Genomic DNA, 18,499 nt, shown 5'->3' with positions numbered 1-18,499 from the left:
GTTAGCCATGGGAGCATTTCAGAACCAAACCAATTTACTCTGCAGTATCCTCCAAAAAAAAAAAATCACAGTACCTGATACCTTGGAACTAAGGGTAAAGGGAGTAAGGGCTGAGTGTAAGCTGTCTGAGGCAAAGGAATATCTCCGGATACCCTACTCCATGCTATTATCAACTGCCCCAGGGAAGTCTGGAGGTATATTTTTCCCAAGATGGCCCACACTCATCAGGCTTTTGAAACCATCGGAAGGCTATAATTGGCAGCCACATAGGAAGGGAAACCAGTGTTTAGGCTTGTGAATGATTGTCTTTTTTTAGATTGGCCTTTTCTAGCAGCAGAGCTATTGGAGTGTTGTTTTGAATGGCACATCATTTTGTAGATAAAATAAGTGATCAGTCATTCAAGTGATTCAAATCATGCTGATTTCATGTTGTATTTCTCCTTCCAGATGTCATCATTGCCAAGAAGAGCAAAAGTAAAGGTCCAGACTGTGGTATCCAAAGATGAATTCTCTTCTTTCTCTGAGTTGTAAGCGCATAAGTTTTATATGAGATGGGAGAATGATGTATATTTTAAGGAGTAATACATTCTGTCACTGACTTTTTTTTTAATTGAAATATAGTTGATGAACAGTGTTGTGTTAGTCTCTGGTGTATAGCAAGGTGATTCAGTTGTACACACACATATGTATAACTAATTTCTTAAGTCATTTGGGTTGAAGAAGGCTGTGTCTTTTTCATTTATTTATGCAACAGATATTTATCAAACTCTTCCTGCTGTGTCCCAGGCTCTGTTGAGGTGTTGGTGATAAATTGTTGAACAAGAAGTTAACCAACTAAAATATGATATAATATTTACACTAGAATATAAGGTCTGTGAGAGCAGGGGAGATTTTCCTGTTGCTTTAGAGCATGGTTTCTCAATTTCAGCACTATTGACCAGATAATTCTTTGCTATGGGGACTGTCCTTTGTATTGTAGGATGTGTAGCAGCTTCCCAGGTCTCTACTCACTAGATGCCAATAGCATCCCTCTCCCATCCCAGTTGTGACAATCAAAAATATCTTTAGACATTACTTAAAATGGAAAACTGCACAGTGACTATGGTGTGACATGACCCAGTAAATTACAGGTAATAAATGATTTCCTATGTCTTGAGTGTATGTGTGTGTGGATTAGTTAGGTGAGAGGAGAATGGAGAGAGACCTGTGATTTATAATGTATCAGGAGTATTTCTGCATTGGTCCCTGGTCAGCTCTCTTGTTTCAGTTCTTAGCAGTATCTGTTCATAGCCTTTGCTCCCATCACTTCGTTTTGTATTAAACACTTCCTACCTAATTCTTTTTTCAAGAAGCGTATGTCTCTTTTTCACCTTTAACATTTGGCCTCATTTTTCCTGGAAATTTTTCTGTCAATTTACTCCTAGATCGTCTGCCTCTGAAGATGACAAGGAGGATAGTGCCTGGGAGCCCCAAAAGAAAGTCCCCAGGAGCCGTAAGCTGCCTGTTTCCAAGGAATCTAAACCAAAGAGGGTGCCACGGGTGAAAAAGAACACCCTACAGATGAGTGATGGCTTGGCAGGCGTGGCTGTTAAGGAGGAGCTGGTAGGTGCTTAACTCGCTGGACAAAAGGAGCACTTCTGGTGCCCTCCTAATTGGAGATGCTGCTTTCCCCTTACACGGAAGTATTTCTTAGCTTTTTGATCCTTTGTATTGGGGTCACAAACCCTTTGAGAATCTGATTATAGTTATGAATCCTCTCTTCCATAGAATGAGTGAAATGTACACATGCCTATCTTCTGAATTTTAAAGTATAGTTCAAGAGAGTACAGCTTAAGAACCTTTGTCATAGTTTCTTCTTGATCCTTCCTGTGATGCTTGGTATATGTATAATTTTTAAAAGAGAAAAAGAGAATTCAAATAGAAAGTCTGTCACTTAAGAGACACTCAGAGCTGGGGAAGTGTTTAGAATCTCTTTTAGAATTGCCACAATTCACACATTTTCTAGCTCAATGAAAGCACGTGGAGCATGTTAGATTTCATTTCATTCATTTGACATCTTCCTCTGGTGTAACCATTACCAAACAAAATAATTGAAAACCCTATTTTGGGTAGAGATAGAATTGGTAACATCCTAATAATTTTAAAGTCTGTTTTTAGCAAACATTGCAGACCAAATTCAACAGTATTCAGTCTCCTCCTCTCCACGTTGCTGTAATTTGCCAACCCACTGGCCACTCCTCTTCTTTCATTGATACGAAGCTTCTGCCATCTTCTGTCATTATTCTCAGTGACTTCCTCCTCCACTTGGATGAACCATCTTGTACCCTGTGTTCCTTGTTCTTTGACCTCCTCACCTCCAGTGACTTTTTCTTCTTTGCCTTCACCACCCATCTTGTGATCTCAACCTGAATCTTGTCATGACCAGAATCTGTTGCTACCGCTGACATTTCTTTTTCACCCATCTCACTTTTGTACTGTCATCTCACCATTTCCTATTCTTCTAGCCCACTTGTTCAGGTGCCCTTACTGCCACAATTTTGCAGGCTTGTCACGACCTCTCATCAGTAGCTCTCAGCCTGGAGAATTTGAAAAAAAATGCCAGTGCCTAGGCTCCTTTTCCAAACCAGTTAAATCTGGAAAGAATTCTGGGGGTGGGCCTTGGCACCAGTGGTATTATTGTCTTAAAGCTCCTCAGGTGATTTTTTTATACGGCCGGGGTTGAGACCCACTACCTAATCCTTGGACTCTAGTGCTGTCATTATCCATCAGCCCTTTTATTTTCCTGCCTCATCTAGCCTAGATTACACAATCACTTTTTCTTAAATAGTCTCACCATTTTGCCCTTCTTTCCTTCAGTCCTACGTGGCTGATTAAACCCCAGTGCTGGGTGAGCCATAACCTCTCTTGTTTACACTGAGCAGCTGACGTTGCAGGGAACAGTCTCACCAAGGGCCTAATTTGTTTTCATTTAGATTAATAATCTCAGACCTCAAAATTGTGTCAGAAGTACCTGGTGGACTCATTATTTTTCTCCAGCAGGTTTGTTTCTCACTTTTTTCTCATTTCTTAAACTTCCTAAATCCCTTTCTCTTCTCTAACTTAGATGATGGCGTTGCCTTTTATTTATTTGAGAGTATATGAAGTTTCTCATTTTCTCATGACCACGCTATGTATTCTTGCATTCACCTTCTGTCTTGCTGCAATGGTGGCATTCCTTGTACCAAGGACTAGTTCACCACTTGGGCTTAAGATCTCATCCATTCTTGCTCAAGGTCTCTGTTCCTTTAGTCATCTCCTTATTTTTCTTTTTTTTGTCTTGTTATCTTTTCTTCCTCAATTGCTGCAGAGTATAAAAGTTTTCTTTTACATTTAATATTTAAGAAGCCTTCTCTTGACTCCATATCCCTCTCCAGTTATCTTTTGAGCTTACATGGTACAATACAAGGCAAGGTCAAGGCCAAGGCCTGATGACTAATTTGACTGGTAAAGATACAATGAACCACTTTTTTGACTTAGTTTACAACTTTTAGAGAAAGCAAAAAGAATAGTCAGATTCTTCTTGGAGTCTTGGGTTTACTTATAGGCTTATAAAAACCATTTGGAGTGTTACGGGTGATTGAAAAACCTTTGAAGGTGAAAGAAAATGAACTGTGATTATTCAGTCTGTCAGATTCAGGTTAAATATAAGGAGGAAAAATATTGTCATGGCTTACAAATGAGTATGTCACTGAGGAAGGCAGCAGAATCTTAGAAGCTTTAAGAGATATTTCCATGTTTTTGATCTGTGTTTTGATCTAAACATGTTTAAATTTACTTTTCTAAAAATTTTTGGTCTTTGGACTCCTTTACACTCTTACAACTTATTGAGGACCCCAAGGAACTTTTCTTATGTGGCTTATATCTGTAAATATTTACTATGTTAGAAATTAAAAATGAGAAAATACTGGTCAATATTAAAATAATAATAAACATATTATATGTTAATGTAAATAACAAATAATTTTAAGTAAGAATAAGTATATATTTCCCTAACGGCAACAAAAAAGTTAGTGAGAAGAATAACATTAACATTTTTGCAAATGTCTTTAATGTCTGACTAGAAGATAACTGAAATAAAAAAATCCTAACCTCCACACAGATATGTATTTGGAAAAGGGAGGAATGTTTTAATAGCCTTTTCAGATAATTGTGGATATTATTTGATACTATACCAAAGCTCAGTAAGTGGTAATTTCTAAAAGGTGTGTTTCATTGTGGAATCTGTACCCATACTGTACTATATTAAAATCCATTGATCTGTGTTATTTGAATGGATCTTTTACCCATGCGTGATCTTGTAACATTATGTGTTGGTCGTTTGGAAAATCCTGGTTCATAGGTGTCCCGTGAGACAACCACTGCACGTCAGTACACATTGGCCTGCAGCAGAAGGGCTTTATGTATATTTCAGTACAGAATATGAAAAAGATGTGTTTTCAAGGATTGAAATTTTAAAAATGAATAACTTTTCTGCTTCATTCTTAAGTGAGACTGACATTGTTTTATTGCAGGTGTGTGGTGGCAGTGAGGGGAACAGTGATTGTGAGTACAGCTTGGTGCCACTGCCTTGGGTTTTGCTACCATTGCTCTTGCACCATCACTGAAATGTCAGATAGTGCCTCAGCATTATTATGAACGTGGTTATGACCTTGCAGCCCCCCTGAAAGGGTCTCGGTGGTCTATGAACAACACTGAGAAACACTAGATAAATTTTGCCTGAAGACTCCAGAGAAGATACGTTTAAATGTCCAATTTATGATTGTTGGCTTTCCTTTTTCCCTCTTACTTTAAGCCTCCCATTTTTAGCCATTTTACTTTTTCTTTATTTCTTCATCTAATTCTTTATCCTTGTCCTAGGAGGTGGTCCAGGTGTGGTAGCCATGGTAAGGTAATGATGGTGGTATTAGCAGATATTTGATTGCTTACCATTAGCTAGGCAACATGCTCAACACTTACTTGATCTTAATCATCACAACAACCCACTGAGGCAGGTGCTGTAATTGTCTTGATTTTATAGACCAGAAAGCCAAGGCGAGAGATGTTAAGTGACTTGCTTGTGGATCACAGATAGTAAGTAATGGAACTGGGTTTCTAAGTCAGGAGCATGATTTAGTCAGCATTTCAGGAACTGATATATTTCTCTTGGGTGTTTTTACATCAGCCATGCTCCTAAGAGTGATGTATAAAACCACAGTGCTGGTTTAATAATTAATAGTGTGATAAAACTATCAGAAGGAGTTAAACTCTTACGACTAGCACTATCTCTCATCAGAGACTGAAGTAAGTCGAGAATTAAATGATAATCAGAAATTTACTTGATGAGCATGGGCTGAGAACAGGAGAATTAGATACATCTGTTCGTTTGGGTTCATTCAGTGCCTACTGTGGTTGAGGCACTATCCTTGTCACAATGAAAACAAATGTTTTAACTGCATGAATCTAAGGTAGTCTGATGTATCCATCTCACAGGAGGTCTGTCTTACCTTTGGGACCAAATTACTCAGATTCTATTTGCTAAGCTTTCCTCTTCTTTGTTGGTTACTTAGATGCTGATCATATTTGCTTTTACAGTTTTCATTTTTCTGCCCCATTATTGCTGACAACTCTATATGTGATTGACATATTCTTTCTTTAGCTATGTCAATTAATTTGATCAGGTTATTATCAACTGTATGGATTTGGGGGACAGTCTGTTTTTATATCTCTGTTCTCCATTGTGTTCCAGCTAAAAATGTAATACTCAGGGGGCTACTTAAGGTATATCATGTCCAGGTTAGGTGGTGATGGGTGGACATTAGGATGGAGAGGTGCTCTTTATTGTAGTTCCCAGTATTTTCAGTAGTCAGTAATCCTGGGAAAAAATCTGATAGGAGAAAAAAATTGAATATTGACTGAAATTTAGTTTGGGAGCAGTTCTTTTCTTCAAGTTTATGCCATCTGCATCTCTTAGGTAACTGAAGACAGACTAGCTGGTGAAATTGTAAAGTCCAGGGGCAGGATCTGTATCTTATTTACCACTCTAGTGTCAAAATGAGTGCCAGATGTGGTTTCACACCTGAGTGTCACCTGGGGAAGGGCAGGTAGTGTAGAGAGTAGCGCCTGTATACCTACCCGTGTGTATTGCTAGGCAGACTCCTACCAGTACTATCCTGCTGTCCTGCCATGTTTTCTGCTCTCTAGCCATGTGTAACCTGGTAGCAGGTGTAGCCTGTTGAGTTTTATGAGCACGTGAGTGTTACTCTTCTCCTCCTAAAGGGTTGACTTTTGATTGCAAGTTTTAAATCTTGGTTTTTCTGCTATCCTTTACTCATTTTTAAAAATTAAGCCTTTTATTTCTAGATAATTGTAGATTCACATGCAGTTGTAAAAAATAATACAGAGAGATATGTACCCTTTTTCCAATTTCCCCCATGGTAACAACTTGCAAAACTGTAGTTAAATATCATAACCAGGATATTAGTCTTGATAAAGTCCATTGATCTTACTTAGTTTTCTCCAGTTTTATTTGTATTCATTTGTGTGTGTGTGTGTATAGTTCTATGCAGTTTTACCATATTTTTAGGTATGTATATCCACCACACAGAACACAGTTCTATCACCACAAGGATCACTAGTATTGCCCTTTTATAGCCAAACCCACCTTCCTCCCAACCCCCACCCCCATCTCTGACCCCCAGTAACCATTAATTTTTTGAGGAATGTTATATAAATATAATCATATAGTATGTAACTTTTTGAAATTGCCTTTTTTCCTCTACTCAACATAATTTCCTTGAGATTCTTCCAAATTATTGTGTGTGTCAATAATTTGTGCTTTTTCATTGCTGAATAATATTTCAGGGCGACTGGTTTTTTTGTTCGTTTGTTTTTTTAATTGGATTTTATTGTGTGAATACAGTTTTTTAATTTGTTTTTAACTAAAGTTTGGACTTATTTCCGTATCAATAAATACATTTTATACCATTATTTATAGTAACTGCATTTTTTTTTAAATTGAGTTATAGAAGGGAAATTGGTTTTTAATCTTCTATTTCTCATGTGTTCTCTTTGTGGTTTGATAGAATAGCTCTGTGGCTATTGCTGATGCTGATTTGGAAGACAGAAAAAATAAATTGGATACCATGCAGACTCTGAAAACAGCAGAGACGAAACGGAAGAATTCAGCTCAGTCACCTTCAGCTCGGAGGACCAAAAAGCTGAAAGTTGATGAAGAAACCAGCAAAGCCAGCAGCTTAGAGAGCGGGAGTAACAGCACAGAGACACCGTCCACAAGTGCTATGTGGGAAGGGGAGTGCAAGAAGGAGGAGAACGAAGATGACTTTCCATGCAGTCAGTCTCCTTTGAAGAAAGTGAAGACAGAAGTGTGTCCTCAGGGGCAGCCTGTCAGGTTTCCGGCAAATGCCGACAATATTAAGGAAGAGGTCGAAATGAACTGGGACATAGTACAGGTATGCGTAGCCTCTTTCTGTCACTTCAGTTAGTTCGATTCCTTTTTTTGTTCACAAGGATGGCGGTGGCACTGGCTAGTGAAGGGCTGGGAGTTTTCAGTTCTCTTTTCACTTTTGTCAGTAGTTCTGGAGGCTTTGGCCACTGATTCCTTTCCTGGGTATGCTGTTTGGTATTCTAGCTTATTGTCATCAGTTCTTCAGCTCAAAGCTGCGACCTCAAGGTGGCTTCCCGCCGTGGTGTTCTAGTGAACATGCACCGTATTGACAGATTGTGCCAACAGATTAGGTCCTCATAAGTTCATTGTTAAGTTTTTGCTTTGACCTTGGACTGTATTTCACCATAAAAGCAATGCAAATGATTAGGTGATTGGCTCTTGGTACTTCTATTTAACTCTTAGCGTAATATTATAATATACCATGAACAAAGCCGAGTAATTTCCTAAAATTCTATCCCAATTCCAATCTGAGCTATCATAATTATATCTCTCGCTGCAGGAGAAATTGAATTTCTCCCAGTTTTTTGGCTGGCTTTGGGGATGGTAAAGAAGACCTGAAGAGTGACTCTTAACTAGTGGTTCTCAGCTTTTTGTCTGTTCCAACACACTCTGGGAACATTTTGCAGTCATGGGAGTGCCCCTCAGTGTAGATACAGTAATCTCCCTCCTTATTATCTGTCCTGTGGTGATTCTGAAGTGTACTCCTTCCTCTGCTGTGAATTACTGCTCTAGAGCCCAGTGCCTCTGCTGGACCCTAAAACCACTTCTCAGTCTGGGATTGTGTGAGTGTGTGTCTGTGTTACCTTTTTCTTCAGAGAAACTTTTTTTTTTTTTTAACCCATGCTGTGTTTTCTATTTCCTGTTAGTCAAACATCTCCAGTAATTTTTGCTTGTGATTTTTCTTCTCTGTGGTTCACTAAGGAATAGAATGTTGCTTCATAGCTTTCTTCTCATTTTTGTTCCTGAACTAAACAGTCCAAAGTTTCTTGGAGAGTTAGAATGTAATAAGGCTCCTTTCTATGCTTTCTTTTTCTTTTTTCATTTAAGCCTACAAGGAAATGTTTTTAAAGGGTGGTTCAGGGACAGCCTGCATCAGGTTCACCCTGAAGTGTTTCTTAAAGTGCACACTCCTTGATCCCAGTCCAGACCTAGGGTGACATGTCCCACTTCCCTTCTCTTCTCCTTTACTTTAAAAATTTTTTTTATTGAAGTTTTGCTGATTTACAACATTGTGTTAGTTTCGGGTGTTTAGCAAAGTACAGTTATATATACATACATTTTTTCAGGTTAGTTTCTATTATAGGGTATTACAAGATACTGAATATAGTTCCCTGTTGAGCATCTTTTCATGTACTTGTTGGCCACCTGTATATCTTCTTTGGAGAAATGTCTGTTTAGGACTTCTGCCCAGTTTTTGATTGGGTTGTTTGTTTTTTTTCATTATTGAGTTGTATGAGCTATTTGTATCTTCTCCTTTACTTTTAAGCTTATTTCTGCTATTGGCATGGATCCACCTCTAGTGTTGATAGTGAGCAAGAGGGAGGGAGGAAGGTTTCAAAGACCACTAAGTCTCTTGAACTGTGGTAATAAGTTATTTGAAGTAAAGTCCAGGGCTTATTCTATGAACTTGGCTTCACACCCCTGTCTCCTAATCTGTATAACAGAGAAAGAGATGAAAATGACCCTGCCTTTGCCAGTTGTCTCTTGGTTGCAAGTAATGAAAACCTACTTTTAATTCTTTATTTCTTTGTTGTTTGCCTTACTTTTCTAAAACACAGATAGCTGGGCCCCACCCCAGAGTTTCTGATTTAGTTGATCTCAGGTAGGGCTCAAGAATTTGCATTTCTAACAAGTTCTCTGATGATATTCCTGCTGCTGATTTGGGAACCACGTGTTAGGAACCATTGCTCCAGCCTCCAGGTCTCATTGGCTCGCAGAATGTCAAAGGAGTTTACAAGGGGGTTGACTCAACAGCTGAAATCAAGTAATGAGCAGGTCAGCTTGAGTGGCTTGATACTGAGTATAGGATAAAGTTCAAACTCTTTAGAATTCACCGTCTAGCTCCATCCACTTTTCCATTTCTCACTCACTGCAATACCCATTGTACGTTTTAGCATTGCTAAACATATAGATATAGAAAAAAAATGTGCAGTGGTTTCTCATCAGTGCTAGTCTCTTCCTAGAGTTCCTGCCACCATTTGGCTGCCTGGAGATACCTTCATTCTCTTGTTGCTTTTCTATTCCTGCAAGGGTAGATGTTTCTTCCTCCCAAGTCCTCTCAAAGTAGTTTGTATATGCCTCTGTCACAGTATAGATCACACTATATTTTATGTCTACTTGTCTGTCTGTCTTCTTTCTAGTTTATAAGCTCCTTGCCAAGAGGGACTTGGTTTTTTACATTTTATCACTGACTTGATATGGTTATTGGCATATAATATGAGCTAAAATAAATGTTTGAATAAATTAAGACAGAAGAAATTGGATGATTTGGAGGCTCAAAAGTTGTGACTGCTTATATGTAGTTTTGTTATCCTTAATTTGAAGAATAAATTTGCATAAGCAGCAGCACACAGTCCCTTACGGATTTGATGCTTCTGGATTTGTTAAGACCTCATCCTATCTAGATGCAGGTCTGGAGCCTTAGCTGTCTTGGGCCCCCTTCAGCTAATAGTAGCAGCTAATTTAGGATAGTGGGGGCCCATGGGTTCTAACAATCACCCAGTTCTAAAATAATGAGAATTTTTGTCATTTTCATCTCTTGTGTCCATCTTTCCGAGTCTGGCTTATCTTTCAAGGGCCAGATGAAACGCAAGCAAGCCTTTATTGATTGCACCGGGGAGAGCTTTCTCTCTTCTGAAAACATTATACCACTCATTCCCTGGCATGTTCTGTATTACTTGTACTTATTTACATAACATTTTATCTTCTCTTTTAGATTGTTTATTCCTTGAAGACAGTGAAATTTGGGACCAAGCTTGGGAAGGAGTTTAAAATTATGTGGCAGGCAGCTGGGTATAGCTCAGTGGTAGAGCATATGCTTAGCATGCATGAGGTCTTGGGTTCAATCCCCAGTACCTCCACTTAAAAAATATTAATAAATAAATAAAACTATGCTACAATGGTTGAACTTTTACTAGTAATTAGGTAAGAATCATTAGAGCTTATGTTCAAAAGAAGAAAAAGGGAAAAATAAGGGACTTATATATGTATATGTGTTTTAGAAATATAATCAGTAATGCAGAGAGGTTGGGTGGAAAAAAAACTGCTTTGTGGTTCAGATAAAAGAAGATAATAGCAGAAAGGGAGCTTGAGGGGAAAGAACAGACATTTTAGAAGTTCAGTTTGCTTCCTTGATGACAGATTATATGAGCCTGATAGGGAACACACAGTGATACTGAAGACATTGATTAAAATGCTTTTGGTTGCAATAAGAGAAAACCCATTTCAAACTAGCTTAAGCAATAAAGGAGATTTATTGACCGATGTAACAGGGAAGTTTAGTCAGTGCACTACAACAGTCTCTCCACAATCTCTTAGCACTACTGTCCGCAGCTTCAAGATTCTACTTGTACAAACTGTCTTTCTCCGGAGTGAGAAACTACTGGGTCCAGAGTTCTAGCCCAAATTTTGAGCTACAAGCAGACTAGATTAATCTCTCTGGCCACTCCCTGGCTGTTGTTAATTTTAAAACAACTGGTTACTGAACAAAATGCTGTGGAGGTGGGGATGAGATCGAGTGTTCTCCAGCCACAACGCTGCTGCATAATGGGGAGGTATTGTTGGAGGAGATAACCACGATATCCCTGAAGGTTTCTGTGGTAGGAGATGATGTTGACTGGAATAGGAAACAGGAAGAGGTGCAGATTTGAGAGAAAAACACTAATGGGTTTGATTTTATAGGGGTCAGGGATGATATCAAGCAAGAGGAGCATTTCTGAATGGGGGAGCAGCCTCATGAAGGCTTCTGAAGAGGAAAGCTACTGGGCTTGTTGTAGGAACTGAACATTGTTCTGAGAACAGCCCACTGGGGCTGGCTTCTAATAAGGGGAAGCCTGGATAAGATGAGGTTGGAGAGGGAGGCCCATGTTTTTTGGGTCGTGGCAAGGACTTTGGATTCTAAATGCTGTGGTAGATCATTGAAAAGTTTTGACTGGTCAGGTGACATGATTCAGTATATATTTTGAAAAGATAATTCTTGTTGTTTCATGGAGATTGACATAGAAGGGGTTGGAGTGGATGCAAGGAGAATGGTTAAAGGCTATTGCAGTAACCCTGGCTTGAACTAGACTGAGGTGTCGGGAGAAATGAAGAGCAGTCATAGACTAAAGAGATACTTTGCAATTAGAGTTGCTTGATTTTGATGATGAAGTGGATTTAAGAGTTGAAGGAGTCAAAAGAGTTGAAGACTCTTAGATTTCTGTCCTGAATTGTTGTTCGAATGGACTTAATAAGGGGAAAACCAGAAGAGGAATAAGTTTGAGAGGGAGATCCCTTCTGCGAATGCAAAGTTTGTGATGCCTAATAGGTTTTCAAGAGAATATGTCAGGTAGCTGGCTAAATGAGTCAAGCTCATGTGGAAGAGAGCTGGGGCTGAAGATGTGACGTTGGCATTCTCAGCAGAGTTGGTACTAATCCATCAGAATGAGTGATATGATGTAGGCCTCAGGATTTAAGGTGCACAGAGGAGTGGGAGTATCCTTGATAGTCTCTGGAATTCAGCCATTTATTTCATTTGTAGTTTTGAAATTCAGTCTATTTTATGTATTGTCTTGATTTTGTTAAGCAGTTGATCATGATAATTCTTTAATAATTTGGGTTTTTTTCCTTCTATTTCTGACAGATCTTGGGCATCAAGATCAAAATAATAATAAAATAATAAAATAATAAAATAAAATAATAATAAAAGCCTTTCATGCTTTTCGTAAAAAAAAAATCTGCTTAGGTTTTTGAGGACAGTTACTGAAATTGCATTTGATTCTTTCTCTTCTCCAGGCTGACTTCCGTAAGCTCTTCTGCTTGCATGTACATTTTGCTGAAACTTAGACTTGTTTTTTAAAAATAATTGTTTTGAATATGTAGTATATGGGAATGATACAGAATTCCAGAGACACAGAAGAATCTTTCTACCCTAAATCTAAGCCATCCAATTACCTTTCCCCCAAATGAGCCATGTTCCAAGTTCTTGTGATTTATTCCGTATCAGTAAGTTGTGTGGTGTTCTACTCCATGGGCATATCATAATTCCCCATTGTAGACTTAGGTTTTTGCTAATTTCTGCTACACTGGAAAAAGTTGTTCAAAAAATATCACTATAAATAATATCACTTTTTAGAGGTATGAATATATCAAAATAAATTCCCAGGAGTGTAATTGCTGTGCCATAGAGTTTATGTATTACAAATTTTGATAGATATTGTCAAATTGTTCTTCCTACAGAGGTTATACTGTTGTACTTTCTCACTAGGAATAATTGAAAGTGTCTTTTCTCATTGCTTATGCCAACACAATGGTTACCAGCTCCTTGATCTTTGGTGCCAGTTGAGAGATGAAAAATGAATATTTCATTGAGCCCTGTAGAGTTTGGATGTTTCAATTGGATTTAATTGAATTAGTGAAATGACTGTTTCATGATTATCAATTTATACATGTATTTCATATAATTTTCTCTTTTTTTAAACCACAGCAGTTAGTTTCTAAGTGACTGGAGAACATTATTTAATGCTGTATTTTAAACTGTTCATGATAATATAGATGTTTAATGTTCAGTATTTTTAATCATTAAATATCCTTAATTTGCAGGTTTTATCTGAGAGAGCTAGTATTGAACTTTGGGTTTGTGCCAACATTATTCGTCTCTTTAATGATGATAACACAATTCCCTTCATTATACGTTATCGAAAAGAGCTTATCAATAACCTTGATGCTGATTCCTTGAGAGAAGTTCGACAAACCCTAGAGGAGCTACGGTAAGAAACCTGGGAAAGGAAGAGCCTCTTTTAAGTGGAGAGAGAGGAAGTGTGAGCCAATGAGGTGAAACAGTGAGGAAGTGAATGATAGTATATTTCAATAGTTCCAATAGTTTTTCTTAATATATTGTAATCTGGATATAGTTCCCTTCTGACAGAGGAAGCCAGCTCCATTTTACTTATTTAGGGATGTGCAGAGTCCCTCTGCTGGTGTGTTTATGCATAGCTTGGGCATGTAGCCACAAAAGGTGGTTTGCATTATTGAGAGTGTGTGCCTGAGAGTTTGAATGTCATCTTCTCTCACAGAAATGATTTTGCATAATGGAAAAATTAGAACTACCAGCAGGAAACTCAGAAAAATAGATTTTAGCCTAAATCTTCACTAGCTCACATAAAACTGTCCTTTTAATATTATAAAATCTGTAAATGGAGAGTTCTTTGGCAGTATTGAGTTTGGTAGGGAATATGTATATTATCTTTTTCTGTTCTTTTAAAGGACATGGTAATTTAGTATTAGTGGATTGTAAGTTTTGTATGGTTATAGAATGGAAAGCACCCTTTAAGAAAATTATTCCTCTGAACTTACTGTAAAAACTCAGACATAAGTATACAAAGACTGTAAGACTCTAACTGTATTACTCAGTAGAGTTTATTAAAACACTCTTCACATTCATGCATTTATTGCATGTCTCCAATATGTCAGGTCCTGTGTTGTTGATATGTCTGTTCTCCAAAAAGGATATGATTTAAATTGGATATAATCTTACCATGAAGCCATCCTAAAAGCACTACTGGTTAGTATTAGAACAAGCCTAGTAAGCCTCCGTGATTTTGGAGGAACTTGCATCTCATCTCATTCCTACCCCTTTTGCTGAAGTTTTGTTAGTGCCAGGAAGATTAAATTGCTGATATGTGGAGAGTTATATTTTATTGAGAGGCAAAATCAGTTAGCCAACCCAGAAATGACTAGACTAGTTAATCAAGTGGTTTCAGATTCATATCTTCCAGGGCCAGGCTAGTGTAATCAGGTGCAAAGAGATACAAACTGGAGATCAGAAGTCCTGTCTAAGAGGGGCAGCCACTACTCATCTCCAGTATATTATAGCATGCAGGAGCTGTCTACCCAGACTGCTGGATCTTCCTGTTTTTGAAAAACTGGTAATCTGAATTTTTATGTGAAAAAAATTTCTGGGCCAAACAAAACCATCTACAGGCTACGTTGAGAAGTCCAGCAGTTTGCAAATTCTGAAGTAAGCTCTCTGTTTGGCTGAAGGCAGTCTAAGAGTTTTGAAGACTATCTAAGGGTTTTGGGATCTGAAATTGGGGAAAGTATCACAAACAAGCAAGAATAGTTTGCTTAAAAAAAATTAAACGTATTTACCAATTTGGGGTTGGGTGGGGACATTTATGTTAAGATTACTATTACTATTTTCTTTTTCTCTTAAAAAAAAATTTCAGCTGCAACAGAATTCATTCTCTAGTTATCTATTAATAGAGGAATATATTAAATATTAGTAAAGGAATATTTCTTCAAGTAAATGGTGGCATTGATTGGGACTTAGAAGATCTTTTAATATCATACAGAGATTTCTTTTTGGTAATGAGGTATGGTCTGTATTTCTTCTTAAGCTCAGCTTTTTCTATAACTAGAGCATTGGTTTTCAGTCTGTTAATTGCTACTCATAAGTGAGTAGTGAAACTAATTTAGTAGATTGTTACTACTTTAACAAAAATGAAATAGAGAATAGGAAGTATGAGTGCAGTTTCTGTGGTAAAGGTAAATATTGTTTCATGAAACTGTCATATGTTTATTTAACTATTGAATATGAAATTATATATGTGTATATGTATACTGAGTTGCAAGGTAAAATATATTTCCTCCTGAGGGTCACTATTAAAAAAGTGAATTAAAAAATGATTGTGATTATGGATAGTAGGAAACTTTCTGTATTTTCTCTAAAAATGCCTCTCCTCTCCCTTATATGCAGGCCAGTAGGGCTTGGCCTTTTGTCAAAGTGACCCTGGTAGGCTTCAGCCTCTGAAAATAGTCTTGGGTTGCCAGGAATGTAAAAGACACAGGTGTGGTTAAGGACTGCATATTCTGTCTCTTTAATTTACAATCTTCTGCCTTGGGTTTTTTTTGTTTGTTTGTTTGTTTCATAAGTAGATTTAGTTTTCTTTTCCACCAATTATTTTTAATAATTTATATTATCATCTCTCTAACTTTTGCCCATCATTTTAGCAATACCGTTGTAGGCAGAAATTATAAATGTAACAGGTAGTGAAATAGGATGAGAGGTTGTAATAATACATTCTACATTATCAAGGTTTTGGAAATCAAGGAGAGACTGAAATACCGTTTCATCTTGAAGGATACTGTAGACACACAGCAAGTACATAAAACCCATTCTTGGCTGAATTCACCATCAAAGACATTATAGGAACAATGGTGAAACTTAAATGAGGTCTGAGGGTTAGAATGTCATATATCAATATTATATAATGTTACTATATCAATATTAATTGCCTGCTTTTGATGGTTATAGGAAAAGATTCTTGTTTATAGAAAATACACAATAAAATATTTGAGGATGATGGTAACTTACTCTCAAATGGTTCAGAGGGGGAAAAAGTTCTTTTACCTTACTGACAACTTTTCTGTAAGTTTGAGATAGTTTCACAAAGAAAGTTTTAACATATAGGTCTTGTATATTACAAAAAATTTTTATTTTCAGGGCTGTTGCAAAGAAGGCTCATAGTACAATCCAAAAAATTAAGAAGGAAGGGAAGATGTCTGAGTGCTTGTTAAAAGCCTTGCTGAACTGTAAAACTTTTGAAGAACTAGAACATGTGGTAAGGAACCCTTTTTATCTTTTAATGTAAATACCTTCCTGAGTATATTATGATTTGGATCTTTTTATAGTTAAAGAGCTGGAAATAAAAAGCTGAAGTCATCAGCCACCATCATTATTTAATTCAACAAAATGTTCTTTATTCAATAAATATCAAATGCTTTTTTGTGTGAGGCACTAGGATTTACAAAGATGAATAATATATAGTCCTTGTCTTCAAGGAATTCCCAGTCGAGTAGGGGAAAAGGAGAGTAGGTTACAAAAGTGGGAAGCTTAAGGGAGAATGCTGAGCTGGAGACATAGATGTAAGTGTCTTCAGCATGTGGTTGGTATTTGAAACCATGAAAATGGAAGATTGCAGTCAAGAAGAGTTCAGGTCAGCGTAGACCATTGAAAATCACTAACTTCTGAGGCATGAGTAGAGGAAGGGAGAGCCTAAGAAGAAGATAGGATGGAAAAGAACAGAAGTATTGAAAGAATAGAGAAGTATGAAGAGAATCAGGAAATAATGACCCATAGAAGATTAAGGAAGAGAGGTAATGATCAATAGTTAAGAAATTAAATACAGCAGGGAGTTTTGGCAAGGTAAGGACTGAAAAATGCATATTTGGTGATTAGGGGATCATTGTGGATCTTTGTGATACCGGTTTCAGCAAGATGTGTGTAAAGGGAAGCCAGATGGTGGCAGGTTGAGGAGTGAATGTGGACTAAGAAGTAGCAGTATTATGTGTTGTCATCTTTTAGAGGAGCTTGCTTGAGTTGAGGACTTTCAGTCCTGGCAGTTTTTAGACTGACTGAATCCAAACAAATAACTAACTGTAAGCATATAGAAAAGTATAAAGAACAACGTCTTCATACAGCTTGTATTCTCTAGTTAGTAATAATTCATCTCTGAAGGAAGAGGCAAGGGTTGAGAAGAGAATGTTTTTAGAATTTTCACGTCTTCTAATTGTGTCCTAATTTTAACTTTTGCTTTGTAAAATTGAATGATTTGGTATCTTTTCTAACTTTTTTTCCCCCCTAGTCAGCACCATATAAAACTGGGAGCAAAGGCACCAAAGCCCAGAGAGCAAAGCAGTTGGGATTAGAAGGAGCAGCCAGGACACTGCTTGAGAATCCAGGGGAGCTCAATCTGCTCTCTTATATTAGACCCAATGTGAAAGGTACTGGCTTTACTTAGAGAGGTCACTCCTGTTTCTTTCTTTCTTTCTTTTTTTAATTTGAAAACCACTGTTAAGAAAAGTTATTTCCTTAAGTAATGATGATACACAAGAATATCATAGCATATAAAGAATATAATATGCTAATTCTAATAAAACAAATAATTCTAAAAAAAGAATCTCAATACACCTCCTACTTAGGCATTCAGCTTTCCTCTTTTGATGAAGTGCCCATTCTAGTCTTTTGCTCATTATTCTATTGTGTTGTTTCTCTTTTTCCTTATTAACTTATAAGTACTTTTTAGATATCATTTCTTAGCTATATGTGTTACAAATCTTTTCTCCCTGTTTGTAACTTCTCTTTTCACTTTCTTTATGCTGTCTTTTGCTAAATGGGGCGGGGAGGGTCTTAGTTTTACTATGGTTAATTTATTAATCTTTTCAATTTTGTTCATCTTGTCTACTAAGATAATTGGTTTTTTTCTTTTTAAAGAAATCTCTTTACATCTAAGGTTGTAAAGATCCTTTCATACTGTCTTTTAAAACTTTTACTCTATTTCTAAAAATTTATTTAATGATCAAAGTCATATCTACTCTAAAAAGAATAACAACAATTTGGACAGACATGAATTGTAAAGTGAAATCCTACTCCCACACTTCTACTCTCCAGGACCAAAGTGTTTGTCTTAGGAAGTACCTTCCTACACTTTGTGTGTGTGCACAGGAAAGAATGAATGAGAGAGGAAGAGGGTAAGGGAGAGAGAGTTCTAAGAAAAATCCAAGGAAAGTGACAACTAATACATGTCAAGGTTTATTAGTTTTATTGTCAAACTGAGCCTCGAGTGAGAGCTTTTTGAGTAAGAGTGGCTTTTTTCAAGGAGTGCTCCAATAGGACTGAATGGGAAGAGGGATGCTCTGGTGATTCCTCCCGTCACTCAAGTTCCTTTTGCCCTCTGTTCTTTAGACTGGGAAACGTAAATGTCTGCAGGGGGCAGTCTCTCATAACAAAATCCACAGGATGTACTATAGAGAACCAGC

The 18,499-nt window shown here is 37.3% G+C and overlaps 1 protein-coding gene across 3 annotated transcripts in view; it reads left to right on the top strand.

Moving 5' to 3' along the window:
* Positions 1-18,499, top strand: part of SRBD1 (S1 RNA binding domain 1) — a 178,981-nt gene that overhangs the window by 2,467 nt on the left and 158,015 nt on the right. For all 3 annotated transcript variants that reach the window (XM_010967730.2, XM_045504891.1, XM_045504892.2), the window contains exons 2-7: positions 448-527; positions 1,425-1,602; positions 7,101-7,487; positions 13,283-13,449; positions 16,185-16,302; positions 17,326-17,464. In XM_010967730.2, coding sequence (XP_010966032.1) covers positions 448-527; positions 1,425-1,602; positions 7,101-7,487; positions 13,283-13,449; positions 16,185-16,302; positions 17,326-17,464 — 1,069 coding nt within the window. The remainder of the gene's footprint in view (positions 1-447; positions 528-1,424; positions 1,603-7,100; positions 7,488-13,282; positions 13,450-16,184; positions 16,303-17,325; positions 17,465-18,499) is intronic.

Source organism: Camelus bactrianus, chromosome 15 (genome assembly GCF_048773025.1).
Source record: "Camelus bactrianus isolate YW-2024 breed Bactrian camel chromosome 15, ASM4877302v1, whole genome shotgun sequence".
Classification (NCBI taxonomy): domain Eukaryota; kingdom Metazoa; phylum Chordata; class Mammalia; order Artiodactyla; family Camelidae; genus Camelus; species Camelus bactrianus.
The sequence above is the reverse complement of the archived record's forward strand: the minus strand, read 5'-3'. Positions and strand labels throughout refer to the sequence as shown.